This window comes from Leopardus geoffroyi, chromosome B4 (genome assembly GCF_018350155.1).
Source record: "Leopardus geoffroyi isolate Oge1 chromosome B4, O.geoffroyi_Oge1_pat1.0, whole genome shotgun sequence".
Taxonomy (NCBI): Eukaryota; Metazoa; Chordata; class Mammalia; order Carnivora; family Felidae; genus Leopardus; species Leopardus geoffroyi.
Genome location: NC_059341.1, coordinates 121,263,726 through 121,280,268, shown reverse-complemented (window position 1 = coordinate 121,280,268; position 16,543 = coordinate 121,263,726). Strand labels below are relative to the sequence as shown.

The following is a 16,543-nucleotide window of genomic DNA, read 5'->3' as shown; positions in this document are numbered from 1 at the left end:
ATTCTTGTTCAGGTACGTTGTTTATATCTGTTTTAAGCAAATCCCCGGGCTGTGATTTCTTCTTGACCTTTCTTTTGGGGAGAATTCCTCCATTGTGTCATTTGGGCTAAGTTTCTATCTTTGCATGTTGTAAAAGCTTGTTATGATTCCTGCAGCTGAGCACTACTGTATTAAAAAGGGGTCATACACTGTCCAGGGCCTGGTACTCCAGATTGTGTTTCAGGTATATGCTGTGTGTACTTTGCTGTTGTGTTTTGGCATCTCTTTCCCACTGGTCATTTCTTTGCAGAACTCTTTGCTTGCAGTGTTGGAGCGTTTAGACCTTTAACTAGGTGTGCTTTGATTTGTTTGTTGAAGTAACCTGGGAAAAAAAGAGGTTGGGCGAAGCCTGATTCCATAAAAAGAGAAAAGGAAAGGTAACAAAAAAACCCCACAAACAATCAAAAAACTATAAAGCTGATTCCAACAAAAAAGAAAGAAAGAAGAAAAGAAAGTAGAAGAGAAAAGAAAGAAAAGAATAAAAAAGCCTAATTAAAAAAAAAAGATAAAAGGAAATGACAAAAAAAAAAAAAAAAAGAAATCAGAAACTATGATCCTGATTGCAAAAGAAAAAAAAGAGTTGTCTGTTGGTGCCTGGGAGATGGTGGCTGTGATGGTCTGGAGGAGAGGCCAGCTGTGGCTGCCTTGGCTCAGAGTCAGTCCTGCCCCAGAAGACAAGCAGTTGCCAGGAACAGGGTGGGAGGGTGTTCATGTAGGTAGGTCCCTGCCTCCCCCGGGGACTGCTGTGTTGCTCTCTGAATTCCCACCGTGTTGGTGTTTTGGGGGAAAATGAAGCCACCCAATCTTTCATTCCCGGACTGGGGATCTCAACCCCTGCTATTTAGGCAGCCCTCACAAAGTAGAGAGGGAAGTCAGTTAGCCCTGTGTCAAAACTCTCTTGTGTTTTTCCTTTGGCGTGCAGCTGGGATTCAAAACTGACGGTTTTCTATTCTGTTGCATATATCTGTGCATCCATTTGTGCTGGTATCATACTGTTTTGATTACCACAGCTTTGTAATATAACTTGGAAGTCCAGAGTTGTGATCTCTCCAGCTTTGCTTTGCTTTTTCAAGATTGCTTTGGCTATTCGAGGTCTCTTGTAGTCCCCTACAAATTTTAAGATTGTTCTAGTTCTGGGAAAAATACTGTTGGTATTTTTTTTTTTTTTAATTTTTTTTTTTCCCAATGTTTATTTTATTTTTTTGGGGGACAGAGAGAGACAGAGCATGAACGGGGGAGGGGCAGAGAGAGAGGGAGACACAGAATCGGAAACAGGCTCCAGGCTCTGAGCCATCAGCCCAGAGCCTGACGCGGGGCTCGAACTCACGGACCACGAGATCGTGACCTGGCTGAAGTCGGACGCTTAACCGACTGCGCCACCCAGGCGCCCCTTTATAGGAATTGTATTAAATGTGTAGATTGCTTTGGGTAGTATAGACATTTTAACAGTATTTTTTCTTCTAATCCATGAACATGAAATGTATTTCCATTTCTTTGTGTCATCTTCCATTTCTTTCATCATTGTTTTATAGTTTTCAGAGTATAGGTCCTTCACCTCTTTGGTTAAGTTTATTCCTAGGGATCTTACGGTTTTTAGTGCAGTTGTAAATGGGATTGATTCTTTGACTTTTTTTTCTGCTATTCATTATTGGTGTATAGAAATACAAGAGATTTCTGTACATTGATTTTTTTATCCTGAAACTTTATTGAATTCGTTTATCAGTTACAGCAGATTTTGCTGGAGTCTTTTGGGTTTTCTGTATATATTATCATGTCCTCTGCAAATAATGGAAGTTTTACATCTTCCTTACATATTTGGATGCTCTTTATTTCTTTTTGTTGTCTGATACATGGCTAATACTTCCAGTACTATATTGAATAAACATGGTGAGAGTTGACATCCTTGTTTTGTTCCTGACCATTCCCCATTAAAAATGTTTGCTGTGGGTGTTTCATATATGTTCATTATGTTGAGGTATGTTCCCTCCAAACCTACTTTGATGAAGGCTTTTTTATAATGAATGGATGTTGTACTGTGTCTAATGCTTTTTCCGCATCTATTGAAATGATCATACAGTTTTTATCCTTTTTCTTATTGATGTGATATTTCACATTGATTGATTTGCAAATATTGAACCACCCTTGCAACCCAGGAATAAGTCCCTACTTTATTGTGCTGAATGGTTTTTCTAATGTATTGTTGAATTCAGTTTGCTAGTATTGGTTGAGGATTTTTACATCTGTGTTCATCAGGGATATTGGTTTGTAGTTCTCTTTTTCACTGGTATCTTTATCTGGTTTTGTTATCAAGATAATGCTGGCCTTGTAGAATGAATTTGGAACTTTCCTTCCTTTTCTATTTTTGGGAATAGTTTGGGAAGAATAGGTATTAACTCTTCTTTAATGTTGGTTAGAATTCACCTGTGAAGCCATCTTGTCGTGGACTTTTGTTTGTTGGGAGTTTTTTGATTACTGATTCAATTTCTTTGCTGCTTCCAAATTTTCTATTTCTTCCTGCTTGAGTTTTATTAGTTTATATGTTTCTAGGAATTTATCCATTTCTTTTAGGTTGTCCACAATTTGTTGGCATGTAGTGTTTCATAATATTCTCTTATATTTGTATTTCTGTGGTCTTGGTTATTTCTACTCTTTCACTTGTGATTTTATTTATTTGAGTCTTGTTTGTTTTTTTCTTGATAAGTCTGGCTAGAAATTTGTCAATTCTATTGATTTTTTTCTAAAGAAGTAACTCCTGGTTTTATTGATCTGTTCTTTTGTGGTTTTGTTGTTTGTTCATTCCTTTGTTTTTCTGTATCACTTATTTCTGCTCTAATCTTTATTATGTCCTTCCTTCTACTGGTTGGGGTTTTGTTTTTTCTTCTTTTTCCTAGCTCCTTTAGGTGTAAGGTTAGATTGCCTATTTGAGATTTTTGTTGCTTCTTGAGAATGATCTATTTGGCAATAAACTTCCCTTTTTAGAACTGCTTTTGCTGCATCCCAAAGGTTTTGGGCGGTTGTATTTTCATTTTCATTTGCTTCCATGTACTTTTTAATTTCTTCTTTTATTTTCTGATTGACCCATTCATTGTTCAGTAGCATGTTATTTAATCTCCATATTTTTATGCTCTTTCCAGATTTTTTCTTGTGGTTGACGTCTAGTTTCATAACCTTGTGGTCAGAAAAGATTCATGGTATGACTTCAGTCTTCTTGAATTTATTGAGATCTATTTTGGACAGTATTTCATGTGTACTTGAAAAGAATGTGTATTCTGCTGTTTTAGGATGGAATTTTCTGAATATATCTATTGAATCCATCTGTTCCAGTTTGTCATTCAAAGCCATTATTTCTCATTGATTTTCTGTTTGATCTGTCCATTGATGTGTAAGTGGGGTGTTAAAGTCCCCTAGTATTATTGTATTACTATCAATTAGTTCCTTTATTTTTGTAATTAACTGTTTTATGTATTTGGGTGCTACTGTGTTGGCAGCATAAATATTTATAATTGTTATATCTTCTTGTTGGATTGTCCCCTTTTTGATTGTATAGTGTCCTTCTTTGTCTCTTGTTAAACTCTGATTTGTGTCATATAAGTATTGCTCCTGTGGCTTTTTTTGACATCCATTTGCATGATAGGTGTTTTTCCATCTCTTCACTTTGAACCTGCTGGTGTCCTTAGGTGTAAGATGAGTCTCTTGATGGCAGCATATAGATGTATCTTGTTCTTTTTGTGCATTCTGTCACCCTGTGGCTTTTGATGGAAGTGTTTAGTGCATTTACATTCAAAGTAATTATTTACAGATGTGTATTCATTGTCATTTTATTTTTTTGTGGTCATTTGTGATGATTTTCTCCTATCTTTTTTTGTTTCTCTTTCATGGTTTCCTGATTTTCTTTAGTGATATGTTTGCATTTCTTTATTTTTTCTTTGCGTATTTATTATTGGTTTATGATATGGTTACCATTAGCTTTGTATATAACCTCTTTTGCAGATAGCAATCTATATTAATTTGGTCATTTAGATTTGATCCCATTCTTACTCCTCTCCTCCCCATGCTTTACATATATGTTTTTATATTTTACAGTCTTTTATTTTGTGAGTTCCTTGACTAATTTTTACAAAAACACTCATTTTTGCTTTTTTTGTGTTTTCTACCTTCAGACTGTCACTTTTGGTTTTTCCTCTCCATTCAGTGTGTCTCCTTTAATATTTCTTGCCGGGCTGGTTTAGTGGTCATGAGCTCCTTTAGTTAAGAGTATACTCAGCAGATTTTTTCCAATTCAGCACTTTGAATGTATCATACCACTGACATCTTGCTTGGAAAGCCTCTGCTGAAAAATCTCCTGGTAGCCTTTATAAGTGTTCCCTTGTAAGTTACTGTTTCCTTGTGTCTTGCTGCTTTAAAATTTTTTTCTTTATCACTATATTTTGTCAGTTTAATTAAAATATGTCTTGATGTGGATCTCTTTTGTTGATTTTGAGAGTTCTCTTTGCCTGCTGGATCTGGATATCTGTTTCCTTTCCTAGATTAGAGAAATTTTTAGCTTTTATTTCTTCAAATAAATTTTCTGCCCCATTCTCTCTCTCTTCTATAATATTATGTTTGATTGAGTCACTGAGTTTCCTAAGTCTGTTCTCATTTTGCATAATTCTTTTTTCTCTCTTTTGTTATGCTTGATTACTTTCCATTAATCTGTCTTCTAGGTCACTAATTTTTTTCCCCTGCTTCTTCCATCCTGCTGCTTATTCCATCAAGGGTATTTCTCATTTTGTTTATTGAGCCCTTTATCTCTGCTATGTCATTCCATATCTCTTTGTTAAGGGTCTCACGAATGTCCTCCTCTTTTCTCAAGTCCAGTGAATATCCTTGTAATCATTACTTTAAATTCTCAATCTGGCTTGTTACTTGTATCTGTTTCTCTTAGATCTCTGGTCATGTCCCGTCCTGTTCTCTCATTTTGTCTAAGTCTCTGTGCCTGTTTCTCTGTGTTAGGAAAGTCAGCTACATCTCCTGTTATTGAGGGTAATGGCCTTATGAAGCAGGGGTCATGGAGTGCCCTGTTTTGTCATGTCCCCTGTTCCCCAGGTTCTGATGCTTCTGGGAGTGTCTCCAATATGTGCTGCATGTGCTTTGCTGTTGTTTCCTAGCCACTTTATCCATCAGGCCAGTTGAATGCAGGGGCTCTGTTTGCCTCTCACTGGCGGTGTTTGGTCCCTGGCCTGAATATGGCACATTTTAACTAAGTGTGTTCTGGTCTGCCTGTGAAATGAAGCCTGTCGCCATCGCAGCTGGCACCGAGGCTCTGCAAAACTCCCATGTAGGGAGACACAGTGTGAGCAGGGGTTTGGGTTGGTCTTTTGGGGGAGAGGGTCTGCTGTGCTGGGGCTGAGGCAAATTCCACTGGAGTGCATGGAGTGTGGCTTGGTGTAAGTGAGTTAGGTAGCGAATGTCTGCACTAAACTGATTCCCACCAGTTACCCCGTGCTTATTCTGAGGGATGGGGAAGGGAAATGGTGCTGGCTTATTCCTTTCTTCCCAGAGGGGTTTCTCTGTGAACGCTATCTCTCTGGGTCACAATACAAGATGAGCAAATACCTTCCCCGGCGTGTGCTCCAGGTGCTCTTCAGATTACTGTTTCCATGCTATATGTTTGCGGGTTGTTTGCCTGACTTCTTCACAAGAGGTGCTCCAGTACCTTCTGAGCTCTCCAAGAGCTAAGCACGCTGACCTTTAAAATTCCAGGCTTTAAGCCCTGCTGGTTGGCAAAAGCCATGAAATTGGGTCCCTTTTGCTTTCCAAGTCAACTACTGTGGGGATTCATTTTCCCCATGCACTCCTCTGTGTGTGAGTTTGTCTCTAGCCCTTCTTAGCAACTGTGACTCCCTCCCCAACATAGCAGCCACCATCCAATCCATTTCTCTCCCAAACCCTGTCACTGCACTTCGTAGCTTCCTTGTTGTGGCCTCTTCTCTACCTTTAGTTGTGGCATTTGTTCTGCCAGTCTTCAGGTCTATTTCTGGGATATTTAGGATGATTTGATGGTAATCTAGTTATATTCATGGGATGAGGTGAGCATAGTCATACTCCACTGGCATTTTTCTTTTCTCTTTAACTTTTTAAGGAAAAAAAGAGACCAAAATATTTGTTATTTTTCCCTAGTAGTATTTCACCAAGAAGATATAATTGCCATAGAAAATATTTATGCATTTTTATATAGTGTTTTATGTAGATTATTAGGAAGTACAATTGTTAGCAATTGGCAGTACTCTATTGATTTAAATGTTAAAATCAGAATTTGGAGGACATATTTTATGCTATTTTATTTTGTTTATTGTGACAAAAGTTAGTATATGTTTTGAATTTTAAAAATCAGTATATTATTAGTATATTTTAATATTAAAAACTCAAGAAAGGAAATAAAGTAAAAGGATAACAATGATTTCAGCCATGTTGTAGGATTCCAGGAACTTTTTAAAAAACTTTTCTGTGTTTTCTAAATTTCATTAATAGACTTTTTACATGTGATCTTAGCCAAAAGGCAGAGCAGTGATACATTAATAGACTTTTTAATAATTAAATATTGATAGGTTTTTTCCTCCCAAATAATAAAAAACAAAATATATAAGTTTATGGCCAAATTAAGTAATTTGACCTTATGCCCATCTCTGCATTTTGGTGATGTATGGATTTTTTTTTTTTTTTAATTAACAAAAATAAGAAAAACAAGTTTAAGGAATTTTCCAGGACTTTAAGGAAGTGATAAAATTTTTCTGTTCACAAATTTATCCTTCTTCTGTTTGTTATTTCTGTATGTGTGCTTGACGAATTTAAAGGTTATACTATTTGATTTTTGTTTGAAGTCTTTGTTGTATATTCTATATTTGATTTGTAAGTTACTTACACGTATGTAAAGTTTTTTTAACTACAGAAATAATTCATATTTTGGAAGGTGAAACTTAGTCATAGATTTTATTTTTTTTTTTAAGTTTATTTATTTTGAGAGAATGTGTGTGCACATGAGCAGGGGAGAAGCAGAGAGAGGGGCAGAGAGAGAGGGATGAGTGGAGAGAGAGAATCTCAAGATGCAGATCGTGACCTGAGCCAAAATCAAGAATCAGACCCTTAATTGACTGAGCTACCCAGGTGCCACCCAAAGATAGCATTTCTGGGTGGGCACAATATTTTCTGAACCCTTTTATGTACATACTACTTTTCTCAGTTTTTGCTACAGAGAAACCTAATAATCCTAATTTTTTATTTTCCTTCCAAAAATTTTTATGTAGGTATAGATAGATCTATATCTTTATGACTTAATGTCCATCTTGAGAAATTTCATTGGTTTCTTAAGTGTTTTAATAATCCTCATCATTTTAAGGATAGGTTTTATTTGTCACTTTACAACAAATCTTTGATGAAAGGACTTTTTTCTGGTAGTATTTTCTGTAGTATTTTCTTTCTAATGGAGGTATGTTTGATACTTGAGCATTCAGTGAGGGTTGACCAGCAGTCCTGTTTGTAATTGAAATTTTGAGTCATGTTCTACCAATGGTTGATTTCTGATAGAAACCTCTAGATAACTTCCTTTTGACACTCTTTGCATGTATTCCAAATGTTTTGCTCAAATTTTCTAGGAAGATTAAAATCTCTTGTAGGTGAAGACTACTCCCTTGAGAAAAAAACCCTTGGGAAATAAATAAATCTCATTAGAAGCATTGCTACAATAAAATAAATGAAAATTGTGCATTTTTCAGTGAAATACCTGTCATTCATTTTACAGGAGATAGTTGTAATCATTGGATGTATTTTAGTGATGCAACCAAAACAAAAAATGGATGGGCCAACGAATTGTTACATGAATTTGAGTGCAACGTTGAAATGCTTAAGCAGGCTGTAAAGGATCATAATGTAGGTTCACCTCCTAAATCCCCAACACATGCCTCTCCCCAGCACACACAAACAGGTATTTTACCTATAACAACATTATGGCATTCCCCTGAGTGTGTGTGTGTGTGTGTGTGTGTGTGTGTGTGATCATGATAGGATATTTTCTGTAAATTTTCTGTAAAATTTAATTAATGTCTAAAAATTCTGCACCTTCTTCAGACCATAGGCTTATGGACCAAAAGCACTTTTTAAATTGACATGACCAATAAGAGTAATACCCCGTTAGAATGTTTGAGATTGTTAAATGGCTGATAGGTCTCTCTTTTTAACAAGAATTTCTGGTAAAAGTTATTGTATAAGAATATCTTAAATGTGGTATATGACTCATGTTTAAAGAATAATCACACAAAAGAATAATCATTATAATAACAAATTCCTGCATCAGTTTATATATAAAGTATTTTCACATATATTATTTTGTTTGACAAATTAGAGTTCATGTGTATTTCTAGTAGCTGTCTTAACAAAAAAGTGATTGTCAAAAATCATTTGCCATAAATTGAAAGTTTTTTTCTTATTTCCCACAGAGAAAGACTCGGCTCTGAAAGGGACTTCCAGATCACCTTCAGTATTATCTCAACAGTCCAAAGCTAAGTTAATGTCTAGTTCTGTTGTGGTTAGACTTGCAGATTTCAATATATACCAGGTATGATTCATTTTTAATTAAATCTTATGATAAAACATCTTCTGCAAGCAACTCATATTTTGTTTTAAATGTTTATTTATTTATTTTGAGAGAGAGTGGGGCAGGGGCAGAGAGAGAGGGAGAGAGAGAATCCCAAGTAGGCTCCGTGGTGTCAGCACAGAGACTGAGGTGAGGCTTAATCCCACAACTGTGAGATCATGACCTGAGCCAAACTCTTAAATGACTAAACCGCCCAGATGCCCCTGCAAGCAACTCTTATAAACTACTGCCACTCTTTTATTTAAAAACATCTTGGCCAGTTTTGTGAAATGGCTAATTAGACAGGATAGAAGATATCCATTCATTAATTTTTGTTTATATGGTTATACAGAATTAACCAAACTGTGAGGTCAAGAGCATAGTCCTCCAGTCTGCCAAATCTGCACAAGACTTCTCACAGCAACTGTTTGGGAGTCTCCCCTAAGCCACCTTCAGATTCAAGAATTCATTGGGATAAATAATAGAATTCACTGAAATAAGTTATGCTAAGAAGCACATTTATACTAAGAATTACATATATTACAGGGAAGGATATAAATTGGATTCAGCCATAGGAAGAGAACCTGGATTGGGCTAAGAGGGTTCCAAATGTGGAACTTCCTTGTCCTCAGGGCACAAGGAACAATATACATGAAGTATACCTAACAATATACATGAAGTATTACCCTCTTAGATGAACTCAGTTGTTAGATACCAGGTGACCCAAAGCCTCCAGTCTCTGAAGACTACTAAGACTATCAAGTATGGCCAACCTCACTCTTAGTCATCACTGTAAACATAAACTGTCAGTTGTCCCAGGGATCTACCATGAATAGGGAATTCTAAGAATTTAGAATTACTTCCCAGAAGCAGGAACAAAGGCCAGACCTCTCTTAGGAGATCAGATTCCTTATTACACAATGCTCTTAGTGGAAGAAACTAAAATATTTTTTTGCCTTATTGAACTGAGTATTGGCTATCTTGTGAACATAATTTCATGGCTAAGAATTCTGTCCATTTATATTGTTCAGGCTGTAATCATACAATATGGTATAATATTACAGTCCTTGAGACCAACATAATAGACTATAACATTCTTTAAAAATAAACAATTTCAGATAACATGTTATCATTTATGAATTGTTCTGGTTTATTTTGATGAGTCTATGGCTTTGAGACTTAGTTTTATCTGAAAATTTTTTATTTTACTCAGTGGTTTTCAACTGGGGTTGATTTTATACCCTAGAGGACATTTGGCAATGTCTGATGACATCTTTGGTTGTCACAACTGGAGGAGGTTGTTGCTGACAAGTAGTGGGTAGAGACCAGTGATGCTGCTAAACATTGTGACAATGCACTGCACGTTGTTAGCAGTGCCAAAACCAAGAATCATGTGGCCCCAAATGTCAGTAATGACAATTTTGAGAAACCTTGATTACGCATTATTTTCTTATTGTACAATGGCTTCTTGTTTCACATTCCATATATAATGCATCTTATTTGAAGCCAGAAGATGTAAATAAATTCATATAGAAATAGCAGAGGTGAATCACCCATAATCCCAAGTAGTTGAGGGCGAAATAAAGTAAAGAAATCCCACATACACAGGGCACCTTGGTGGCTCAGTCGGTTGAGTGTCCGACTTCAGCTCAGGTCATGATCTCACAGTTTGTGAGTTCGAGCCCTGTGTTGGGCTCTGTGCTATCCGTTCAGAGCCTGGAGCCTGCTTCAGATTTTATGTCTGCCCGCCCCCCCCCCCCCCCCCGCCCACTCACATTCTGTCTCTTTTCTCTCTCAAAAGTAAATAAATATTAAAAAAAAAAAAAAAAAAAGAAATCCCACATATACAAATACACCAGAACAAAACAAATAAAAATAACTGAAAGAAAATAGTATGTTTATATCAATTTGAATAACCTTTTAACTATTGAAGGAAAAAGGAAGTAATTGTCTATTAAAATAAGTTGATACTTTGAGGTGAAAAGGATTTGTTTCCATATATGCAAAGAAAAACTTCTGGGGCGCCTGGGTGGCGCAGTCGGTTAAGCGTCCGACTTCAGCCAGGTCACGATCTCGTGGTCCATGAGTTCGAGCCCCGCGTCGGGCTCTGGGCTGATGGCTCAGAGCCTGGAGCCTGTTTCCGATTCTGTGTCTCCCTCTCTCTCTGCCCCTCCCCGGTTCATGCTCTGTCTCTCTCTGTCCCAAAGGTAAGTAAACGTTGAAAAAAAAAATTAAAAAAAAAAAAGAAAAACTTCTTAATTAGATAATGCAAGGAACTGACTTAAATTTATAAAGTCTATACAAGGTTTCAAAGGTTTTATTAGCAATTTATACAAGAGAAATATTCTACTTCATATGAGAAATATACATGTTTGTTGAATGAATGAAAAAAGTTAACCTTGAGATACATACCTGAATATATACTAAACAAGTACAAATAAATGAAATTGATAAAACTATTGGTTGAACTTTGGGGAAAATTAGTATATACATTTTTTATGTAAATTCACCATTTTCAGGGGAGAGTGAAAAAGTGTAACAAGAACCTTAAAACTCGTAGTCTTTTTAGAAGACAGTAAGTGAGGGGTGCCTGGGTGGCTCAGTTGGTGGGTGTCCGACTTCAGGTCAGGTTATGATCTTCCGTCCATGAGTTCGAGCCCCGCATCAGGCTCTGTGCTGACAGCTCAGAACCTGAAGTCCCCTTTCTCTCTGCCTCTCCTCCACTCATGCTCTGTCTCTCTCATAAATAAATAAACAAACAAACATTAAAAAAAAAACAAGTGATCAAACTATTTGACAGAAGAATTTGTAGTTATTTTTAGGTTAATCTTTAATGTAAAATATGCATAACATGAAATTTACCATTTCAGCCATTTTTTAAAATTGAGGTATAATTGACATGTAACATTATTAGTTTCAAGCATACAATGTAATGACTTGATAACATTTTAGCTATTTTTAATTGTGCATTCATTCTCATTGTTTATTCACATAGTTGTACAACCATCACCATTATCTATTTCTGTAATTTTTTTATTATCCCAGACTAAAACTCTGTATATAGCTAACTTTTTCATGATAATAAATTATGGTAACAAATTACTGTAAAATACCTACCAGGGAAGCAGTCTATTCTTGAGGACTTGGATCTGTGTCCTGACTCTCCCATTTACTTACTTCTGTAATAGAAATACTCTGATATTTTAAGGCTTACAATAATAAGTTTGCAAGGACCTTACTAAAGAGTTGATTTTGTAACTGTTAATACTTCTAAGGGGCTATAGGTTTTCTGAATAGTTGATTGGTGTTATTAAAAATAATTTAATTTGAAGTTAAATATATAATAAAGTTTGCATTGGAAATTAACCATTAATTAATTATTTGAAGTACTTTTAGGAGTTTGAAGTGATGCCCATGTGGCATAAATTGTTTGGAAAGAGCTTTATTCAGTGTTACTTCAATATACTTAATTATTTTTTCAGGTCTCTACAGCAGAACAGTGTCGTTCTTCCCCCAAAAGTATGATTTCTTGCAATAAGAAATCCCTGTATCTTCCACAAGAAATGTCAGCTGTTTATATAGAATTCACAGAATATTACTATCCAGACGGAAAGGATTTTCCAAGTAAGAGAGTTTCCTGTTTTGTTATTATTTGTCCATTACTTGGGAAGTTTTTTGTTTTTTGTTTTTTGTTTTTGCTAAGTTTTCAACCTTTATAAATGTGAAAAAAAGAAACAAAAGCCCATTGTTCTTTACACTTGTTCTCATTGTTTTTAGTATATAACTCTATATAGCATTTCTTACATGTTCTTACTGTTTGTTCGTATTTTTTTTTCTCTCACTAGCTTGTAGCATCCTTAATGTTGGGAATCATGTAGTAGTCATGCTTCATTTTATCCCTGAGGCTTGACTCATTTCTTTACTAGTAGCTGTTTGTTAAATGAAAGAATTTATGAAAGTTAGTTTATTTGTAGAATAAGGTCATTTTTTTCCATTACTCAAAACCTATTTATATTTCAGCTATATAAAACTCTATATTTCTTTGAAAAATTAATAATGCATTTATTCTTTTAGCTATAGAGAATTTTTTTGGCTATTTTATGCACAAATGTATATTTTGGACAACTTTTGGCACTTGTCTTTACTTTGAACATTGAATTACATGAATTTTGATTTGTAAGCTATTTTGGGGTCCTAAAGTGAAAATGATTATGCATTTGTGTTCTTTGAATGCTAAATTTCTATGCGATTATCTGAGTTCATCTCATAGTTTTTCAAAATAAAATTGGCCTTTGTTTATATGGTATCTTTTCTTTAACTGTTTAATTATTTAATCCTTGTTTGTGCCAAAGTTTTGGGATCTAATTTTCACCATCTTCATGCTTTTCAGCAGTCTTTTGTGTATTTCTTGTTTATCCTTTCTACCTTCCTGACCAAAACAGTGAGAAAATTAAAAAAGGTTAAGACATTTGCTTAGTACCTTAGTAAAATGGCACAGCTGAGATGTGGGTCTTCTAAATCAGAATTCATGTGTCTTCCCCCAAGGCTGCAGCTATATTACACTGCCTTCCCATAATATTCACAACCTTTGTCTGTAACTGGAGAATCCCATTGTTTCCAGTCCTCCTTGCTCCTTATAAATAAGTGTTTTCCTTAAGTAATGCATCACTGAGTTAGTAATTCTTCAGAGTGAAGACTAGTTTCCAAGATTTCTGATTTCTAATCTAGGTTTATTTATTTCTATCATTTTTATTAACACGTGCCATAGGAATTGTAATCTTATTCTATAATATATATTTTTTCTGATAAAAACATTAAATTCCTTACAGCAATTTAAAGCCTAGCCCCCTAGATACTTAGGAATGGAATTGCTAGGTTATGTTTAACTGTGTTTAATTTAACTTTTCACTATGAAAATTTTCAAACATATACAAAGGTACAGGGATCCATTTTCAGTCCTTATATTTCATCTCTTTGTTAAGCAGCCCAACTTTATAAAAATATAACTTTTAAAATAATTGTAAATGTAATATATGTTATGTTATTTAGAAAAAGAATATACCAAAAATAAAAAACTGGCCACGAGTCTACAGTTTAGAGACAACTTCTGCTAAAACATAAATGTATGAATTTGTTAGGGCTGCCATAACAAAGCACCACCGACTGGGTGATTTAAACAAAAGACATTCATTTCTTCATAATTTTGGAGGTTGGAAGTTCTAGATCAAGTGTCAGCAGGGTTGTTTCTTCAGAGAATTCTTTTTTTTGTTTTTACTTATTTTTGAGACAGAGTGAGACAGAGCATGAGCAGGGGAGGGGCAGAGAGAGGGGGAGACACAGAATCTGAAGCGGGCTCCAGGCTCTGAGCCCTCAGCACAGAGCCCGACGTGGGGCTCGAACTCACGGAGTGTGAGATCATGACCTGAGCTGAAGTCAGATGCTCAACCGACTGAGCCACCCAGGCGCCTCTCTTCAGAGAATCCTTATTGGCTTGTGGATGGCTGTCTGTTCACATGGTCTTTGCTCTGTGTGTATTTCCTAATGATGCTGATTGTACTATATATACTAGGGCCCATCCATATGAACTCATTTTTACTATAATTGCCTCTTTAAAAGCTCTGTCTTCAAATACAGTCATATTCTGAGGTACCCTGGGTTAGCATACCAATTTTGAGGGGACAGTTGAGACCATACAGTAAGTATAGTATTGCTCGTCCTGTTTTTAATGTATGTGTTTCTTTTGCATATTTGATTTACATCCTGTACCCTTCTTTTCAGTTCTTTTTTTTTTTTTTTTTTTAAAGTTTGAGAGAGAGCAAGTGTGAGTGAGAGAGAGTAAGTGGGGGAGGGGCAGAGAGAGAGAGGCAGAGAATCTAAAGCAGCCTCTGTGCGGTCAGCGGGAGCTGACACAGAGCTCTATCCCATAAATCAGTAGATCATGACCTGAGCCAAGATCAAGAGTTTGGACACTTAACCAACTGAGCCACCTATACGCCCCTACATCCTTTCCCTTTGATGATATGAGCATATTCCAGGTTTCTACAGGTTTATTTAAGTATCTTTAATAACCATATAATAATCTATTTCATAAGTAGACCCCTGTTGGAAACTACTTGTAGTCCTTGTACTACTATGTGTAGATTTTTCTACCGCTTAGTGTACCAGTTTCTTCCTCTGTCCCAGATCTCCACAGCCCGGATTCTTCTTTCCTTCTGTGTTATAGCTTTGGGGACTACATTTGCTCTCTAGTCCTCTCTGTAGCTGTCATCATCACTCATTTTATACTTGAGAGGCCTTCTTTTTCCTTCCTTCCAGAGTATGATGTGGTGATCTCTTCAACACCCCACTTCCTTTCAAATTCCAAATATAAGCACTGCCACATCCCAATTGGATGTCTCTGTTAGACTTGAATTACATTTTTCTACCTTTGTGTCTGTGTTGAGTAAAAATCTACAGACATTTTATTATTTTTATGCTTAACACCATACACAAAATATTGTTGGCATTCATTGAATCTTTCCTGGAAGAAAATGAATGAATGAGTGCAAAAAAACATCCTATTTAGGACATAGTTATAATGCTGTCTTTTTAATGATATCCTATACCTTGGATTTATTTTCCTTAAATTATTGTTATCTAAAAAATCTAGATATACATGCTATTTGCTTTACTAGAAGTGAGTAGGTTTGAATGTTTGGGATAGAAGATTTTTTATCAAGATGCTCTGAAAACAATAATGGCTTTTATAGTATAAACAAAAGGATTTAAGAAAGAGGTGTATACTCTAATTGTGAATATTAGTTTAATATAAATTAGCGCTAAAACACTTATCCAACCCCCAGGCATTCTAATATTTGAGGAGAGCTATGAAAAAGGAGTATATTCCTTTTATTATCTAGTACTTGAATTTTTACTTTGCACCAAGCGCTATTCTAGGGTTAGGATTAAGTGGAGAATAAAACTGCATGGCCCCTCCTCCCGAAGGAGACCTGCCTGTTCACCAGTTTCATAAGAAATTAGTCATTAGACTCGGTTCTCTTATTTTAGAGGACTCAGATTATCATTCAGGTAGGAAAAGTCCTTACAGATACTAGGAAGAGAGATCTAAACGTGGTTTCCTATTTTTAGATAGTTTTAGAATAAACAATATATTTTTCAGTTAGTGAAGCATAGAAAAATGTTTTTTGTCTGTCTAAATGTATTCATTATCATCCACATGTGTCACTTTAATTTTGTAAATAAAATTTCAAAACTTATTATCTTAATTTAAAAAGAATAAAAGTTAAAAATGTTTTTTCTCAGGGAAGATTTAGACTATCTGTTCATTAAAAATCTTAAAAATGTTTTTTCTCCACAGTTCCATCTCCCAACCTTTATAGCCAACTGAATGCACTACAGTTTACCGTGGATGAAAGAAGTATTCTATGGTTAAATCAATTTCTCTTGGATTTAAAACAGAGTCTTAATCAATTTATGGCTGTATACAAGTTGAATGACAATTCAAAATCTGATGAGCATGTTGATATTCGAATTGATGGCTTAATGCTAAAGGTACCATATACACAAGTGACTGTGATAACAAAACCATTTTTAGAGAAGAAAAGTTAACATCGTAATTTCCAGGATTTAAGATGGGTGTTCAAATATAAATCAACTTTATTGTAATCTTAATTTTGATTTTGAAATTTTAATTTTAATTTTGATTTTCAGTTTAAAAAGCCTTAAGAGACTGTTTTTCCCCCTTCTTTCTCTATCTTCCATTTAACCTGTTTCATTTTGTCACTGCTCATCCATTTGGAGGTAAGCAGAAATAACATTTAAATCAGTATTTTTTCCCCTACTTCCTACCGGAGCTGATAAAATTTTTCTTTTAAAGTGGAAATTAATACAGTGAAA

At 35.4% G+C, this 16,543-nt stretch overlaps 1 protein-coding gene across 2 annotated transcripts in view; it reads left to right on the top strand.

The window, feature by feature from the left end:
* UHRF1BP1L (UHRF1 binding protein 1 like) overlaps window positions 1–16,543 on the top strand; it is a 111,997-nt gene that overhangs the window by 64,834 nt on the left and 30,620 nt on the right. For both annotated transcript variants that reach the window (XM_045466045.1, XM_045466046.1), the window contains 4 exons: window positions 7,817–7,999; window positions 8,511–8,629; window positions 12,130–12,271; window positions 16,005–16,198. In XM_045466045.1, the coding sequence (XP_045322001.1) occupies window positions 7,817–7,999; window positions 8,511–8,629; window positions 12,130–12,271; window positions 16,005–16,198 (638 nt within the window). The remainder of the gene's footprint in view (window positions 1–7,816; window positions 8,000–8,510; window positions 8,630–12,129; window positions 12,272–16,004; window positions 16,199–16,543) is intronic.